This window comes from Microtus pennsylvanicus, chromosome 19, assembly GCF_037038515.1.
Source record: "Microtus pennsylvanicus isolate mMicPen1 chromosome 19, mMicPen1.hap1, whole genome shotgun sequence".
Classification (NCBI taxonomy): Eukaryota; Metazoa; Chordata; class Mammalia; order Rodentia; family Cricetidae; genus Microtus; species Microtus pennsylvanicus.
This window is the reverse complement of record NC_134597.1, coordinates 18,459,416-18,478,879: the sequence shown is the minus strand read 5'-3', so window position 1 is coordinate 18,478,879 and position 19,464 is coordinate 18,459,416. Positions and strand designations below refer to the sequence as shown.

The following is a 19,464-nucleotide window of genomic DNA, read 5'->3' as shown; positions in this document are numbered from 1 at the left end:
ATCCACACAGCTCCTTTGTGTACCTAATCAAATCACCAAAGTCTCAAATTAAATGTTCCATTCAGGAGTGTTTCTAATCTCAGGATGCTAGTCATTCTGAATTCTGCAAGTGGAGCAGAGGCTCTCACGCTCGTGTCAAGCCTTTGCCTCTCTCAACAGCCTCCAGGCCGTGCCGTCCTGTCCTGTCCATTTTGTTTTGAATAGTTAGCGTTCTTGCAGCAAATCAAAGCATTTCCAGAATCCTTTTTATAAGATATATCTCTATCTATCTATCTATCTATCTATCTATCTATCTATCTATCTATCTATCTATCTATCTATCTATCTGTTTCCCCCAAAGCAACAACAGAGCAAAGAAACGAACAAAGGCAACCACAAAACAGCAACAGCAATCCCCACCATAAGAAATGCTCCCCAACCCCTCACCCCCGAGTACAAGGTGATCTCCATTCCTTGCAGTGAGAGAGAAGGACTTCTGAGTGAGGAACTCTCTCATAGCTGGCAAACTGGATGAAGTTAGGCCAGTGACTCCCTAAAAGCCACCTACCAGGTCCCAGATTCTTTCCTCCGTCACTTCACTGTCAAGCCATGCACGTGAAGACTTACTCTCTCTGCACTGTGAAATTTTAAAAATGTGGAGTTAGCAAAAAGAATAAAAGTTACACTGACCTCATGAAGTAGGATTGGACATATTTGTTAATGCTTTAATGCTTTCATTTTCTTATCTATAGCAAGGAGATGATGCTGTCTCACTGTAGTGAAGTTTTTTTTTTTTTTTTTTTAAAATGAATATACCACTAAGTGATCTCCACTTAGTGTCTGGCATTGGCTATGTTGGGTAATAACTCTGTCTCTGAAAGTACTGTGAGCCAGGCAATTCTCACTGCACACTTTCTTGTTCTCAGAGTTTTCTTTGACTTTCCTGGTTGGCCTTATAAAGGTTCTGCAGTGCAGAATGCCTTACTCTCAGAAAATAAAATTTAAAGGAGACACAGGTAGCATTGTGAGTGCGTGAACAGACATCTGATTGAGAGCATTGAAAAGAAGAGCTGATGCTTATTAATTTAGGCAGAACTTACTTTGGATTGCTTTGGTGGCATTTCATTTGTATTTTAGTAAATAAATCTTGCCTGAAGATCAGAAAAGTAAAACAGCCACACTGGCCAGCCTTACAGACCAGGCAGCAATGACACACACCTTTAATCCCAGTAGCCACATTAGTTTGCCATAGAAACCAGGAGGTAGTGGTACATGTCCTTAATCCCAGAACTAGAGAGGATTAAAAATGGGAGGAGACAGCTCTCAGTTTCAGTCTCATTCTGAGGTTTCCTGGAGGCAGGATCACCATTTTCAGACTGAAGTCAAGGTAAGAGCCAGTGGCTGACTGCTTTGCTTTTCTGCTCTTCAGATTGAACCCCAATATCTTTCTCTGAGTTTATTACTCATGCTACCGTGTGTCAAATATCGTGTAAAGTACTAAGTAGAAAAAGAAAGACAAAGAAATGGAATGAGCATAAGTTTTCATTGTTTCAGTTGCATTTAGGTTCAACTATAATAAGACAGTGAGAAAATATATCATGGTATAATCAAATCAGAATTTGTCTTACATAACGAGGCCAGGAGTGGCAGTTCTCAGCTAGGGTGGCGCCTCCAAAATGTTTTCAAAAACTCAGCCTCCAGCCTTTCCCTCAGTGCCCTCTGCCCTCTGGCTTTCTCCCTCATGCATATGGGGTCACAGTGAACGACGGTAGCTTCATCAGTGCCATAGCTGCCTGCCCAGGCATGGCAAAAGCATCGGGTGGCTTGATACATGAGTCCTTCTAAGAAATCACCTTAACATGCTTTTTTAAAAATCAGATTTGTCCAAATGTATGCATGTGTAAACATATATAAATTTGTCACTTGTTACATGTCACTGGACTAAAACATAGACACCTGAAAAAATCCTACCCTACATCAGGTAACTACTATACATACAGATGGAAGGGGGGAAGGGGGAAAGAGTATAGAATTAATAACAGTATTAATTGGGCCTAAGGCGGGAGGGAGGGAGAAAGAGAGAGAGAGAGAGAGAGAGAGAGAGAGAGTTCCCTGGTAGACTTTACACTGAATCATCACAAGAACTAATCTCTGAAAGAAAAGAGACATAGTGAGAAGAAAAGGTATTCTAGATTGAATAAACTGATAAATGTAGCTGTACTAAAATAGTAAGTAAGTAAATAAATAAATAAAGCCATTCTAAGACATGGCCATGATTCATCTGGCAAAATATAGATGTATGGCTTTCCATAGAATTTTATTTTCTTTTATTTGCAGGAATATGGACCCTTTTTTATCCACAAGATCAAGCACAAACACATCTTGGCTAAAAACTATTTCTCACAGATTCCAGTGTTGGCTTCACTTATGGTTGAAGATAGTGAAGTAGAAGATATCAGAAGTAAATACCGCACAGATAAGCCACCTAAAGTTATAGAAGCCCGAGGAACTGTACTTTAGGGGGTTTCGGGAATACCAATGGTAATGAGCATTTTGTTCTCTCTTAAGAGAGTAATACAGAGGTCATGTAATATGGAAACCACTTTTATGATTCCATTAGTATTTGTTTTGTTCTGTGCACATGAACCTTTGTTGAATGGTTTTATTAAATTAATCTGTAATTTATTTCAGATTAATAGTTAAAGAGAATATTTTAATCTATTTTCATGTTAAATCAAAAAAAGCCTAAATGCTTTATAGTCAAAATACAACAGCCAAACAAAACCTTGGCTTAACTTTCAATGAAAATAATTTATTTAACATATACTTTATGAGTGTAATTATTCTCTGTACATACATGTATTTTGCTATAAGTATTTGAATTATTTTTACTTTTATTGTCTACTCTTGCCTTTTAATTGCATAATCCAAGAAAACACTGTAAACAAACCCAAATCTGCATTGCATGCCATGAAGCAAGGAAAACAGTGGACATGTTAGTTATGGAGGAGACTTCTTGTGGGATATGTTGGGATTCTGTAAGAAGTATCAACTTGATGGACTTGGTCACATCAACTGTCAGCCCGCTTCTCAATAAACTCAATAATCACTTTGACTCATATCTGTCTGGAGTATGCGAAGAATAGCAATGCATCCAGAGACAGCACACTCCAAATAGCATGATTCAAGAAGGGTTTATTTACAAAAGGACCTGTTCTAAGACATGCATGCTGCAGAGAAACAGAAGGAACAGCATAGAGGTCCAGGGCTAGAGCCACACACACCGCATTCATCCCACAGCCTTCCATGTGCTTGGAGGGGGAGAGAAGCTAGGGAGCCTGGACAGAGTGGAAAGGAGATAAGTCGATCACTGAGAGGACTGAAATCATTCCAAGATGACTTCAAGAGCCAGAAAAGAAACCCTCAGTTTCACACTTCCGCTTTGCTCCAGTTGCCTTCTTCAATGGGAAAATCTCGAAAGAAGCAAAGAACCAAAGTTTACGTGGCTTTAGAGTAAAGAACAGGATAGATAATGGTGAAACAGATATGGGGGACTAAATAGAAAACATTGGGGAAGAAAACAACTGAAAATGGGGATAAAAATAATTTTTTATTCTTATATCACAGAATTATAGAAAAACATGTATTTCATTCTAATCTTTTCTAAATGATGTTGTCCTTTCAAGTATGGAGATTAATAAATTCATTATAAATATTTGTTCCATATAAACATTTGCTATTTTAGCAACAGATATCTATCATATCTACAACTTTTCCTTACACAGCAAGAGCATGACACCTGTCAATTGCCGTTAAGGAAACAAACACTTAGAAGAAAATTCTGTAGTACTTTTTTTTTGATTAATAGTCCAGACAACCTGAAAATATTTTTAAACAAAAAATTCCAGTTGAGACTAGACTAGAACAAGGCTAATCATTAATATAATGGGAACAACAATCACGGACACAGGCAGGTTTACACAGAAATATGAATAACCAGATTTTTTCAACATAGCTCAGGAGAATTTGTCTTCTCTGAGGAGAACTGAGAAGGTGGGGAGGCTGAACTAGCCAGGTAGGGTCAAGTGAAGGAATTTTATGAGCATTCTTGACTCCCGGGTGAAGCCATTGGCTAGAACATTGGCTCCTAGGAATGGAAGACAAGGAGTAAACAGAGAAGGAAGTAAATGCCCAGAGCCTGGTAACTAAAGGTTTGGATATTCATTTCCCCAGATCAGCTTGTTGCTTTCTGTAAAGTTTATATAGCAGTATGATGATTAAATGTGAAGGCATGTTAGAGCTGATACTAAGGTAAGGGTCTTGTAGGAAAATCAAGGTGCAACCTGTTATGAATCAGCCTGTACACTGGAGGAGTTGTGGATCATGTCCTTTTTTTTATCAGTATGATAAGAGCATGCATAAGAGTACATTTTATAAGAATTATATAACTGTAAAATATGAAGTGAAAGATAAGTCAAGCTCAATTTACGTTCTTGCCTTGGATACAGGATTTAATGTGTTGTATTGACGCTATGAATATTACCAGATGTACTTAACTGAACCCTATACTAAATATGGCCTCTACCAATAATGGTTGGAATGGAGTGGATCTGTATGTGTGTCTTAGGGTTCCTATTGCTGTGAATAGACACCACGACCACAGAAGCTCATAAAGGAAAACGTTTCATTGGAGTAACTTACAATTTTGGAGGTTTATCAGTCCATCCTCATCACAGTGCGAAGCAAAGCAGCTGTGGCTATGGAGGCCTGCAGGCAGACATGGTGCTGGAGCTGAGAGTCCTACATCTTGACCCGACAACAACAGAAAGTAAACTGAGACACAGGGTGTGGCTTGAGCATATCTGAGACCTCAACGTCCACCCCCCCCCCCCTCCACTGATACATTTCCTCTACCAAGGTCATACCAACTCTAACAAAACCACACCTCCTAATAATGCCACTCCCTGTGAGCATATGGTGGCTAATTACATAGGTTGTTGTTGGATGTTTGTATACTGAGTGAAAATGTACTGCTGTGATTGGTGTAACAAAAACCGGAACAACCAATAGCTAGGCAGGGGTTATAGGCAGTACTTCTGTGCAGAGAATAAAAAACTCTGGGGAAAAGAAGATAGAGTCACCAGCTGACATGATGGAGGCAACAGAAGCAATATGGCAATAAGAGGTAACAAACCACATGACAGAACATAGATTAAAGTAAATAGATTAATAAGTTATAAGAGCTAGCCGGACAAGCCTAAGCTAAGGTCAAGTTTTCTTATTTAATAATAAGTCTCTGTCTGTGTCATTATTTGGAAGCTGGTTGGTAGGATAAAGGCTCATTACATATGGCATTCAATGTAGATGCTCGAATACCAAAAATAGGGTTAGAGAAAGCTAAGGAAAGTTCTGGACAAGAGGATGTGGATTTCTCGTCCTATGGTCTCTCTGCCAGGGTAGTGCTTGGTGATGTACAGAGATATGACCCACCAGTGCCATGTGCCAGTGCCATATGCTAAGCTGAGCAGCATAGCAGCAGACATGGCAGTTTAAGATTTGTCTCATGTGGTCAGAGGATACTTTAGGTAAATAATAAAGTCAGGCCCAGATACAAAACACCTCTAAATAGGTACAATATGTGTTTAAAAATGTGCTTAGACACCAAAGAATGGAAAGAAAATGGATACAAATGGTTATAGAAAAAATGACTTAAAATGATAAAATGAAGTCTTTAAAGAAAGTATAAAGTAATTTTAAAAAATGAAAATAAACCTCATAAGGATGGGAAACAAACATGGCACCTGGATCCTGTATGGTACTTTGCTGACTTTAAATTTTTTAAATGGTAATGCATAAAAAATAATAGCTGTTCAGAGGCATTGGATTATGGAAGTTGCTAAATTAAATCAACCTATATATTTTTAAAAATGTCTTAATTTTGAAATGGAAGTCAGATAATATCTTGCATTGGGGGAGAGGTTATGCCTTTGTTTCCATAGGATTTAAAAGTTATGGTCCTCTTCAAAATTAATGAAAATCACATTTGATTGGGGGTAGATCTCATGAAAATCTTGGCTACAGACATAAAAAAGAAACCAAAAAACATTATAAGACAGGTGGCATGTATACTGTTCCTTCTATATAGGAACAGCCTTGAGACTGTCATCCAGTCTCATCGACATGATAAATCTTGTTGGGTACAGAGTCCTCATGACTTATTCTTACACGCCATCCTTTCACATGCCATGGATAAAGGTTTTGTTATACAGTCCAAATGGACTTATAAAGTCGACAGATGCATTTTATCTGTTCAAACAGAAAACAGGAAATCTTTAGCTAACTTTTGTACACTGCACAATCTATACTTGTATCAATGAAGACAGCCACTGGGCAAGAAGTTGTCATTGCCTCAACTGTTGACAGTATGCTGCCCAAATTGGACAAGTAGGACACAAAATGTGACTGCTGAACTTTGCCAAGACAAGGTAGGACAGCACTTCAAAATTTCCTGCTTTACAGAAAAATCTCCCAGGAAATCTAGGTCCGTAGGCTGAAGATGGATACTCCTACATTACAGAGGACACTTGGGTGACTGTCCAGGTAGTCAAATGTTTTGTCATTTCTACAGTTTTGGGAGCTTCTTGCTTTGCACCTTCTGTTTACTCAGGTAATATTATATTCTTTTTGGGTCTTTGATGGGGAATGAAGACTAGATAGTATGATTTTCCTTGTTAGCAAATTCAGAAAAAAAATATAATAAGACATGTAGAAATAAAAAGCTTACATTATTTATCTAAGAAGATGTTTTCAGTCTAAAAAGATACTTTTTTAGGATGATAATACATGTTATGATAAAAATGATTTAGGAGTAAAACTTTGGACTCACTAACATAGGAAAGTTGATACAGTCCTTTCTCTGAAGTTGCCCAATACATATGAACTAAACATTGTGAATGTAATTCTTACTTGATAATCGTTCCTATTGTATGCAGTTTTACTATGTTAGAGTTAAAACCTTTTCTTTTTATTTAGACAAGAAGAGGGAAATGTGGAATATTTGTACACTGTGTGAAAATGTATTGCTGTGACTGGTGTAATAAAAAGCTGAACAGTCAATAGCTAGGCAGCAGGTATAGGCAGGACTTCTGGGCATATAGAGTACTCTGGGAAGAAGAAGACGAAGTTACCAGCCAAATGCTGAAGAAGCAGAATTTGAGTAATTCAGAGAGATAGGGCAATGAGCCATGTGATGGAATATAGATTAAAATAAATAGGGTTAATTTAACTTATAGGAGATTGTGGGACAGCTTAAGCTAAGGCCAAGCTTTCACATTAATAATAAGTCTCCATGTCATTATCTTACAGCTGGCTGGAAGGACAGAGAAAGACTCATTACAACCTAGGCTTTACACAGATGTAAATGCTACTCAGGTCTCAAGGGAAAGTTAGAGTATCATAGGGGCAATCAGGCTACGGTGCCAACTACAAAACTGCAGTTACAAGTCAACAATATCTCCACTATTTGCCATATACCTTCCAACAGTGAATGTTTTCAATTTTCAATAGGAAAAAATGTATCATAAACATTTAGCCTTAATGAGGCAGAAATATAGCTAGTTTTTATTACATTACCTTGGGTTTCTTTCAACTCCACCATTTCTTCTGTTAAACCAAAGAGACTTTGATTGCCTTCATATCCCGCAAATATCATGCTGATCCATTATATTACATGCTATATTGGCTTTAGTAATCCTGAAACAGCAAAGAACCTTCAAGTCTTAGTAAAATGTAGGATGCCAAAGTGTGGGAGATAACCATGGGAGTTCAGTAGCTCAGCACACAGGCTGGAGTGATTAAAATCAATTTCTAGGTAGAAATTACGTATCTGTTTCAGAGTGAGGTATGATGAGCAGAGTAATATTTCTCGTCCCAAGGCAAAAGTAAGTTGAAAATTGCAGTTGCCAAATAAAGCAAGATCATTGGGAACCCAATTCTTCAGAAATGAAGATCTTTTTATTTCTACTATCAGGTAAAGAATTCTGACTGTTGTGGATGGCTGGGGGGCAAAGAAAATAAGGAACAATCTAAGGAAAGAAGACATTATAGATATCAGTTAGGCATGCTCTATCATACTCAGCTAAGGCCAGCATTTGAGCAAAGAAAAGGCATTGCAGCTATGCAATCTTTCTTACTACTTGGGACACCTGGCAGAACAGAGGAAATAGTATTAGCTGTGTCTGTATAGAAGAGAAAGGGGCTATGTGAAGCTTCTGACAAATTCTATTCAGGACAATAGGATTCAAGTGTATAGGAGTCACCCCTTGCTTTCTGCTGCCAAAAACCATTCTCATTACTCTGGTCTACTACATTACTCATCATGAACATAAGACACTGTTTTCAGGTTATCTAATCATCATGCTGAGTATACTTAGTATACCATTCTGTACCATCTGTAAATTGTTTATTGGCAGGTATATCGTAGATAGATAGATGATGCATTAGATGGTATAAAATAGATATAGATTTACTGATGCCCTGTTAGTTCAGAAAGATAGATAAATTGTATAAAGAAAGTAATTCAGAATCTCTTGGCATACTATACTTTTTCTGTCGTTTTCATTTATTTCTCAACTAATAGTTATGCCTTCCTATAGCCCTTTGGCGACATTTTGAAAATGAGCTGTTTTTACAGAATATCTGTATACCCTGTATGTATACTTCAAGAGAAGGTCTGCTTTAGGGTTGGGTCTTCACACCTGCTAGCTAATATCTTTTTCCACATATATGGTGACCACAAAAAGACAGAGATAAAGACTTAAGGAGAATTTTCTCATGAGACAGAATGCCAGTCTCTAATCTGGCTCCTATATTTTTCTGGGATGGAAATTGTTTGTTGTTATAAATCTATAAGGATCTATGATAGTTACTGACAGTGAACCAACTGGCTACAATTGTAGAAAGAATACCAGAAAATTGGGGGTAAGGAGTTCAGGAACAGGGAATAGCCCTGTCCTATGTAAATATATTTCAGAGACCATTTATTCCAAAGGAAGCTGTGTTGAGATTATAAAGCAGTGGTTGTTGTTCAGTATTCCTTCAGGTGTTTGTTCTCTGGGTCCATTTGCAAATTTGATCTGCAGGCATAGATGGAGCTTGTTCATGGGCTTAACAGAGAATTTGAGTTTTCTTCAAAAAGATTGATTTTACACTAATCATGTGTTATCTGCTCATAACACAGGGCAGTACTAACCCACATGATACCATTTCCCAGGGAAAGTAGCATATGATCTGGTGTCTGATTTTATTGAATCTTTTCCATTTTACCTTGAGTAGAAATTTGCACTCATGAAACATTTAACATGCACTGACTTATCTTGTCGACTTAAAGTATCTCTGTTCACCCAATAACCTTCAGAAAGCCTTGATCGCTATGATTGTGCCTCATGTTGCATTGCCTTTAACAAAGGCCTCACACAGAGAAGGAAGTGTGACATTGGGTTTCTTACACAGAATTACTGATTTTACTCTCAGAAGTGTCTTGACAAATGACGCAAAATAGTCCGATAAAAACCCAATTATGGCACTACCTAGTTGTCAACATTCCAACAATGGAGTTCTGTCTTACATTGGAGGTTGTGTATGGCTGCAACCATGGGTCAGTACATAGTGCACAATGGGCAAAGCTTCTCCACTTCATGTTTTCTAGCCTGTCTTCAGAATACACAGATCTGTGCTTTGTTTACTTTGTCTATTGCTGCAATAAAAAAGGAAACCCTGACAAAAGTAAGATAAGGTGTCTTAGTTAGGGTTTCTATTGCCATTAAGAGACACCATGATCGCAGTAGCTCTTATAAAGGAAAACAATTGAGGGGCTGGAGAGACTGGCTCGGATAGAGTATTGAAGCTGCCTCTCTTCCAAGGTCCTGAGTTCAATTCCCAGCAACCACACTGGTGGCTCACACCTCCGATGTAATGAGGTCTGCGCTGCACGTTGCTACGCATACCGCAAGCATATTTCATACAATATTATAATAAATACAATAATTAAATAATAATAAATATTTTTTAAAAAACAATTGATTAGTGGCTCCCTTACAGTTTAGAGGTTCAGTTCATTATTGTCATGGTGGGACATGGCAATGTGCAGGCAGACATGGTGCTGGAGGAGGAACTGAGAGTTAATACATCTTGACTTGCAGGCAACAGGAAGTGTTCTGACTCACTGGGCGTGGCTTGAGCATATGTGAGACCTCAAAGCCTACCTGCACAGAGACACACTTCCTCGCAAAACATCACATCTACCTCAACAAGACCACATCTCCCATTAGTGCTGCTCCCTTTGGGGGCTGCTATTTTCTTTCAAATCACCACATAAGGGAAAGGGATTTGTTTTCAGCTCAGTTGGAACTTCTGTCCCATGACTGTTGGGAAGCCAAAGCAGCAAGAGCTTAAGGCCATTGGTCACTTTGTGTCCTCTGTCAAGAGGCAGATAAATGCCTGTAGCTCATTTTCAATCTCTCTCTCTCTCTCTCTCTCTCTCTCTCTCTCTCTCTCTCTCTCTCTCTCTCTCTCTCTCTCTCCTTATCTCTCAGTCCAGTATCTCAGCCCAGGGAATGGTGCCACCCAAAATGTAGGCCTTCCCATTTCAACTCAATCAAAATAACCCTTATCAGGCAAGCCCAGAAACTCATCTCCTGACAGATTAACCAGTATGACTTGGAGTTAGACTCAAGCTGAGATTGGCCTCTTTCTATATTATGCCACATATCCCATGTGAAAAATTACCATTGCCCAACCCATCAACCTTGGAATTAGCTACTCTGGAAAGTATTAATGTCCAGGGCAGAACTTCCTTTAAACACACACACACACACACAACAATATTCTCATTGAATTAGAATTTGAGACCCCAACATAATTCTTCAGAGACCTGGTTATGTAACTTAACTATTTTCTAAGAGTAGGTGATAATTTTCATTTTCCACAGGTTGACACTTTCTAATATCTGGTTGAAAAAAGAACATGTTTTCATTTTTTTGCTGCAGCTTATTTTATTCTCATCATTTTATAAATCAGAGTTCATGGGAAAGCAAAATGGTATCTCACATGGTGTGCTATGGGCAACAGAGTATGTTGCTTCCCTGGTTCCAAGAGCAGCGTTCAGGGGAAATAAAGCAGCAGTATATCACAGGCATGTTAAACCATCATTTTAGACTTCAAAATATTATAGTTTGCAGAACAGTAACATATATTCAAATATGTTACTTTTGCAGAAGGAGATGTTAAAAAAAGAGTTCAACCAAGGAAATAGTATATGGAATGATCTTGGCTTAGAGAAAGTTTTGACAATATTTTTTTTTACCAACTAAATATAATTCACTGAAGATACAAAAAGTAATTTATTATGCTATGTGCATATAAGTAAGACACTAAAATATTATCAGTTAATGACAGCATTATATGTGGATACTCAAGTTTTAGTCTTAATGAATTAGAAGGAAAATTTTTGTAAGCACTATGCATTTTTGTAATCAGGAAAGGAAAACACAAATGCAACTGTGAGCCAAGTCTTTCAGATAGGAAGAGTTCACTACAGTGACAGGATCAGCCTCTTCCATGGCATGGGAATGACTGTTCTAGGATATTTATGAAACAAAGGTTGAATGTGAGTTTCCTCACTCCCATGTACAGAGCAGAAGTACGATACAATCCCAGCATGCACATGGTAACATTGATTGCTCTAAGATTCTGGAGAGCGGACATGCCTATACCGTATCAAAACCAATTAACAGTGTATCAAAACTGAATTCAGAAATGTTTAGTCATTGGTGGCTTGACTGAGTGAACCAGAGTATGAGGGATGCAGAAACACCAGACAAGCGCGGCTGGAAAGTCTCATGCTCAGTAGTTTCTATTTTCCAGGCTCTGCATGAAACAGTTTGCTGGAATTTCGTATTGCATGTCAGTGTTTGACTGTGAATTGATTTACACACAATCCCACCTAATGGGAGGAGATTGGTGTTGGAGGTTCCTGCTAATAGCATTGCTATCAGAGGCATTCTGGGATTGCCTTGTGTTGTTGTTGTTTTATTATTTATTTATATTTTAAACATCTTTTCTTTTCTAATACACTACATCCTGACCACAGCCTCCTCTCTCTTTCCCTATCCTACCTCCCCTCCTGCCACTGCCCTACTTCCCCTTTTCCCCAGATCCACTCATTTTCTGTTTCCCCTTAACAAAGAGCAAACCTCCCAGGAACATCACAGCATAACGCAGCATAACAAGATGCAATAAGATGAATCCAGCGTTCTGGGATATATGTTCTTTTGCTTCTGCTCATTCTAGTCCTATAGGTTTGTCAAGGATAGACCAACTACAGTGTGCATACATTATATATGTGTAGTATGGAATAGTAATTATACCTTGGCTGTGAGGTCTAGTAATCTATTATCCATATGATAAAGAAAACGACACAGACTGTAGCACATAAAATATTGCATTCTTTCCATACTTTCTTATCTGTGATATGAGGTTGGTTATACTTTAGCAGCAGGATTGTTAAAACGTTAGAGAACATACACACACATTACATATATGCACGCATACATGTGTATATGTACACAGACACATGTGGAAAGGAGGGGGGAGGGGGGAAGAGAGAGGAGTGGGGGAGGGGGAGAGGAGTTGGGGGGAGGGAGAGGGAAATGGGAGGCGGGGAGGAGGCGGAAATTTTTTTCAATAAAATATATATATATATATATATATATAAAGAAATCCCACACTAGCTCAGAATTGAGAAATAGATGTTTATTTATTAAGGGGTAAACTCACAAATCAGAATTCTCTGCTTGAATGGAGAACAGAGACCGAATCCAGCAATCTGAAAGAGCAGCCGGGGAAGAAAGGGCAGACGCAGGCTCTGCATCAGCATATATAGTATAAGAGGCCATGCCCCAGTAGGCGGGTAACCACAAGCTGTAAGATTTTCTACAGCAGACACACACATAATTTATATGGGCCATGGGCCATATATGTGTGTTAAATGAATGAGCATATGCTTGTCATATGAATTCTCATTGTTTTGTTTTCTTGTTTTTTTGTTTTTGTTTGCTTTGAGACAGGATTTCTTTGTGCAACTGTTCTGGAACACACCCCGTAGGCAAGGCTGGCCTCAAACTCTCAAGAGATCTGCCTGTCTCTGCCTCCTGAGTGGATTAAAGGCACACATATCCACCACCAGACATTATTTTCATTGTTTAATATACAGCAGGTGGGTTACAGACTCAAGTGAAATGTTTGGTTCATTCTTCCAGTGGTTTGTGACCTAGTTAGGGGTGTGTGTGGTTGCCTGCAGCAGACTAACACCATGGCATTGTGGAACTTTCCTCCCAAGCCCCTGTGTCCTACTCCACCCAAGTGTCTTCCCTTGTCCTTACTATCTCCTTGTACTGCTGAAAAGAGACGGTACGATGTTCTGTAGAAGTGAAGTTTGCAGGTGAACAGCTACCTAGGAGAAGCTGCCCATCTTCTGCAGCTAGGATAGTTACACACACTAACATGGTTTTTTTTTGTTTTTTTTACGAACTCTCTATGCCATTTCCCCAGTCAGAACTTCCTCAGCTTCTTCAGAACTTTATCTCCAAATGGATTGTTGGGTCTCTCCTCCCCCTCAGCACGACTCCCCGCTAATGCTTCCGTTTGGCGGTCCCCAAGGGTCTTCCTAACCTGCATTTATTGTTTCCTAATTATAGGCAGCTGGGTAATTTTAGGAGACAACTCACTAATCACTCTTAGCTCATTTGCGAAGCCAGTGATTCTTTCAAACTTCAGGGGACTGATTTCTTTCCAAAACAAAGAGCTATAGTCTTAAACTTTCTTACTCTTTACTATTTCACAAATATTCTGTAGCAAGGTATAGGTTCTAAAAATATCAGTGATCAAAATAAACATTATATACAGTTCCATTTTTATGTGACTGTTTCTAAGATGAACAGATTTCGTCCATCAGAGCTTTCTCATTATTGTATGAAACTCTTTATTTTTTTTTATCTTTTTTTGTTTTCTTTTCTTATTTTGCTTTGTTTTGTTTTCGAGACAGGGTTTCTCTGTGTAGACTTGGCTGTCCTGGAACTCACTCTGTAGACTGGGCTGGCCTTGAACTTAGAGATCCACTTGCCTCTGTCTCCTGAATGCTGGGATTAATGGCATGAGCCACCACCACCTGACTAAAACTGTTTACTTTCTATTATGCACAAATAAATACCGAGGAATGGATTTGTAAGTTGAGAAACACCTGTTATAGTTTGCCTTGAATAAAGAATATAGAATTCCTGTTTGCTAAAGAAAATTTTATCCGTTTTATATTAACAATACAGTGTTGCAGTTATCTTTTTTTAAGCCACTTTTTTTAAAATTTATTTATTTATTAAAGATTTCTGTCTCTTCCCCGCCACTGCCTCCCATTTCTCTCCCCCTCCCTCAATTAAGTCCCCCCCCGCCTCAGCCCGAAAAGCAATCAGGGTTCCCTGTCCTGTGGGAAGTCCAAGGAACCCCCACCTCCATCCAGGTCTAGTAAGTTGAGCATTCAAACTGCCTAGGCTCCCACAAAGCCAGTGCGTGCAGTAGGATCAGAAACCCATTGCCATTGTTCTTGAGTTCTCAGTAGTCCTCATTGTCCGCTATGTTCAGAGAGTCCGGTTTTATCCCAGGCTTTTTCAGACCCAGGCCAGCTGGTCTTGGTGAGTTCCCAGTAGAACATCCCCATTGTCTCAGTGTGTGGGTGCACCCCTCACGGTCCTGAGTTCCTTGCTCGTGCTCTCTCTCCTTCTGCTCCTGATTTGGACCTTGAGATTTCAGTCCTGTGCTCCAATGTGGGTCTCTGTCTCTGTCTCCTTTCATTGCTTGCTGAAGGTTAATATTCAGGAGGATGCCTATATGTTTTTCTTTGGGTTCTCCTTATTTAGCTTCTCTAGGATCACTAATTATAGGCTCAATGTCCTTGGTTTATGGCTAGAAACCAAATATGAGTGAGTACATCCCATGTTCCTCTTTTTGGGTCTGGCTTACTTCACTCAGGATAGTGTTTTCTATTTCCATCCATTTGCATGCAAAATTCAAGAAGTCCTTGTTTTTTTATTGCTGAGTAGTACTCTAATATGTATATATTCCATACTTTCTTCATCCATTCTTCCATTGAAGGGCATCTAGGTTGTTTCCAGGTTCTGGCTATCACAAACAATGCTGCTATGAACATCGTAGAGCATATACTTTTGTTGTATGATAGGGCCTCTCTTGGGTATATTCCCAAGAGTGGTATTGTTGCAGTTATCTTTAATGGAGAGAATTCTAGAGATACTAACAATCTCTCCAATAAGTCTAATGTCTGTTATCTTTTTCGTCTTTTCGGCTACATCATTTCGCCCATTTCCTCTAGATTTGCTTTTGTAGGGGTGCACGTGTGTAAGCACCAGCTCACCTGGTACTTGTAGATGAGCACATGGTTGCATATGCCAGGTGCTTGCACGAGGAGGCTAGAGCAGGATCCCATTTTCTAAGTGTTGCCTTGAGACTCAGGTCCTCCTAAACCTGAAGCTGTCCAGCAAGCTCTTGGGATCTGACCACCTCCACCCTGTAATGCTGCCTTAGAGACACCATCAGCTTGATGGGATTTTTCATTTTGTTTCTTTTTTGCTTTTTGTCCCCCCTGTGGGTGATGAGGATTGAAAAGCAAGCACTGGTTATTGCAGAGCAAGACTCTTACCCACTGAGTCACCTTCCGAATCCCTTTGGTTCGCCTTCCTAACCATCCTTCGTATTTTAGTCCTAAGTGATTATTAGGAAAAACATTCATTAAGTAAGCTAAAATGCCAGGCTGGCAAACTTTCTTCAGCAGGTACCTGAGGATGGAGAAAGAGAAAGCAGCTTAAAGTGTATGACACATTATAAAAACACTTGCTTTAAACAATACTAACATAGTATATAAACTATGAATAATAAATGTGAAGTTATGTCAACTTGAAGGAAAAGGATGCAGATCAGAGAGCTTTATGTTAAGTGAAATAAAGCAGACTTGATGTGTGTCTTTCTGTGTGAGCATATGTGTGAATGTATATGTGAGTATAGATGTGTGTGTATTTCTGTGTATATATGTGTGTAAGCATGTATATGTCTTTGTGTGAGTATGTGTGTAAATATATGTGTATTTCTGTGTATATGTGTGTATGTATGTGTGTTCATGTGTGTAAATATATATGTGTTTTTCAGTGTATATGTGTGTGTATGTATGTGTGTGTGTTCATGTGTGTATTTGTGTATGTGTGAGAATGTGTGTGTCCGAGTATGTGTGAATATTTTTGTGTCTGAGTATGTTTTAGTGTGTGTGAGACTATCCTCTTGTGAGTGTGTGTATGTGTATGAGTATGTGTATTTGTGTATGTGTGAGAATGTGTATGTATGTGTGTGTATCTGAATATGAGTGTGAGTATATTTTTCTGTGTGCATGTATGTTTTAGTGTGTGACTACGTGTGTGTGAGACTGTCTTTATGTGAGTATATATGTATGTATGTGTGTGTGCATGTGTGTATGTGAATGTGTGTCATGAGTGTGTTTATTTGTGTGTATGCCTGTATAAGTGTATATTTTAGTGTGTGCAGGTGAGCGGGTGCATTAATCTGTGAGAGGGAGGAGTTCTTAAAGGAAAGAGAAAGAAGTTATGCTGTATGGGACTTATATGTGACTGGGCAGGTGTGGCGATTCTGGTAGGAAAGAGGAAGCAGGCTAGCAAGAGGTGATGGCAGAGGGAACTAGGAAAAAAGAATAAAGTGTAATGGCATAAATATGTGAAATTTCCAGGGTGAATGGTACAGCAACTCAAAAATAAAAAAATGATTAATTACTCATATTTAATTGTTTGAGTTGAGTCCTTAGATTTGCTCTGTGCACATTATGGTCCTCAGATTCAAATATGAATTAAAGGCATATTTCTGGAAAGGAAAATTTGAGGCATATTTTTATTCATATGCAATTATATGTGTAATGCATAATTTAATTTTTGGCATAAAATGACTTCCTCTGAAATAATTTATGAGTATCATTGACTGAATTTATTAGATTTTAAAACTACTCAAATAAAAATGTTAACTCAAAGTAGATTTATTTTAGAAGTTTAATCAACTATAAATCTATTTGAGGAATGTTTCAAAATCATATCAGTATGTTCCAGACCATTGTCATTTCCCTTTTCACTTCCTGTTCTCTCTTGTTCTCTGCTTGTTCTTATATTGCATTGTGGGAGAGGCTAAACACGCCTCAATAAAGTTCAGACCTATTGGAAAGATAAGTTCTCTCCATGAGAAGGCAATTCCAGCCAGAAACAAAGTTATAAATTGTGAGAGGTCTGGATTTCTACTTTCTAGTATTCCTCGGGAAAGTAAATGCAGCCCCATCTCAGTCACGCCGAGAAGGGGCACTGGTTAGCATGTTTGATGTTAATCTTTCTATCTACCCATGCCAGTGTGAACTCTTGGAGATTTATTATTTGCAAATACTTGTTTTAACTATGGCTTCTGCTTGACATTCTCTCTCTCCCCTCTTCCGTACAGTTATAATTATATGGGGAGATATGTTTTGATTTTATTTCTCTGGAAAAACCTTGATTAATACAGAGTTTGGTACCAAGAGTGGGAAATCTATTGTGAGAAATAAAGGTGTGGAAGTGGCTTTGGAACAGGCTGATGTGTAAAAGCTGGGAGGATTTTGAGATATATGGGCATGAAGGGGCCATCAGTAGGAACAGAAACACTAAGCACAGACCCCACTATCTCAGAGGGTTAGGAAAATCAGTCTTGAACCAGTGTCATCATTACTTGGAAGGCTGAACAGGCTTCAATCATAGGTTTGTTGTAGAAAAGTATAATGATGGTCTTGGTTGTCAGCTTGACAACATCTGGAATTCACTAAAACCCCCAATGGAGGGCACATCTGTGAGGGATTTTTGATTAATTTGAAGTAGGAATATCCACTTCTAATTTGAATCTTTGAGATAGGAAGACATGCCTTTGATGCAGATCATTTGACCTGGGAAAAGCCACCTCTAATCTGGGACACACCTTCTAACTAGACGCCTATATACAGACATGGAAGAATGAAGCTTTTGTTCTTTGCCTGCCTAGTCTTGCCTTGCTAGCAAATCCAATCCTCATTGACATTTAGCCTACTTCTTTGGGATGCAAGTGTATACTGCAGGCCAGCTGAGACATTCAGCCTTGTGAGCTGAGCAACTACTGGACTCTTGGACTTACTGTCCATAGCCAGGCATTGTTGGATTAGATACACCACAGTCTGTAAGTTATTCTAATAAATCCTGTATATGTATATACATATATATGGAGTGAGAGAGAGGGAGAACAAGATTCATTCTATCAGTTCTGTTATTCTGTAGAATCCTGACTAACACAGGAAGTTTGCCTGAGCAAGTCTGTCCAGGTTCTTAGTCTCAACAATAATGGAATTTATGGACTGGCCCAGCTGGACAACAAATGTTTTACTTAGAAGAGGAAGCAAATGTATACACACTCGAGAGCAATGACAGTGACCTTGAGTGACAGATGACAGAAGGATGGGTCAGTACTGTGGAAAGAAGAGGTGAACATTTTATGAGTTAGGAAGGTCCATTGAGTAGTATTCTCCTGGTAGAGTTATTTGACTATCTCTTTCTTTGATATAAATTAGCTATTAAGATTGTTTCAAGATTCCATTAACCAAAATCATGGGCACTGGTGACTGACATCTGAAGTCAAGTCTGCTGAGATAAAATTTTTCTTGAAATGTGATGCCCTTGATGATCAAACGTCACCCATGGGAAGCCACACATTTGTCATCTGGTGGGAATCTGAGAAACTGCACATACTTAGTGATTCTGTGGCTGGTGGTGATTTCAAAGATTCAAGGGAATGAAAACTTTCCTTTTTGTTTAGACAGGAAAAACAACCGCTCTCAGAACAAGTCAAGGAGAGGATAGCTTCATTGGGGTTGGTAGTCAGTGCCTCGTTCTTTTTCTTCTTGTCTACTAACCTAGTAACCCTGGGGTTTTGGACTTCCCTGTGACCTTCTACTTATCACTTCTCTCCTGTTTACCTCATTTGGAACAGGAAATGTAGCTCTCACGATTTATCAAGGAAACTTGTTTTTGCGACAGATGGGGACCATTACAGAAAACCGCAGCCAATGAAAATACAGAGAATACATGATTGTACAGCACTCAGTCCTGACAGATAGATCCACAGCACAATTGATGCAGAGATGACTCAAGGAACATCTCAGTAGAGGATGTGGAGAGACTCTAAGAGCCAGAGGAAGAGGAAATCTACTATGAGGCTGTGCCCCCTAGAATTGCCTGGGAAGTTATGGCCACAAGTTCTCAAAAACTGTGTCTTCCTAAACAATATCCAGACAAAGACACCAACAATGGATGTTTTATTTAC

General features: G+C 38.9%; 1 protein-coding gene across 1 annotated transcript in view; it reads left to right on the top strand.

Annotated features, from left to right (window-relative positions):
- Iqub (IQ motif and ubiquitin domain containing) overlaps window positions 1-3,097 on the top strand; it is a 66,054-nt gene extending 62,957 nt beyond the window's left edge. Inside the window, exon 13 of the mRNA XM_075953658.1 lies at window positions 2,317-3,097. Within this exon, the coding sequence (XP_075809773.1) occupies window positions 2,317-2,499 (183 nt within the window). The 3' untranslated portion in view covers window positions 2,500-3,097. The remainder of the gene's footprint in view (window positions 1-2,316) is intronic.
- The last annotated feature ends 16,367 nt before the right edge of the window (window positions 3,098-19,464 follow it).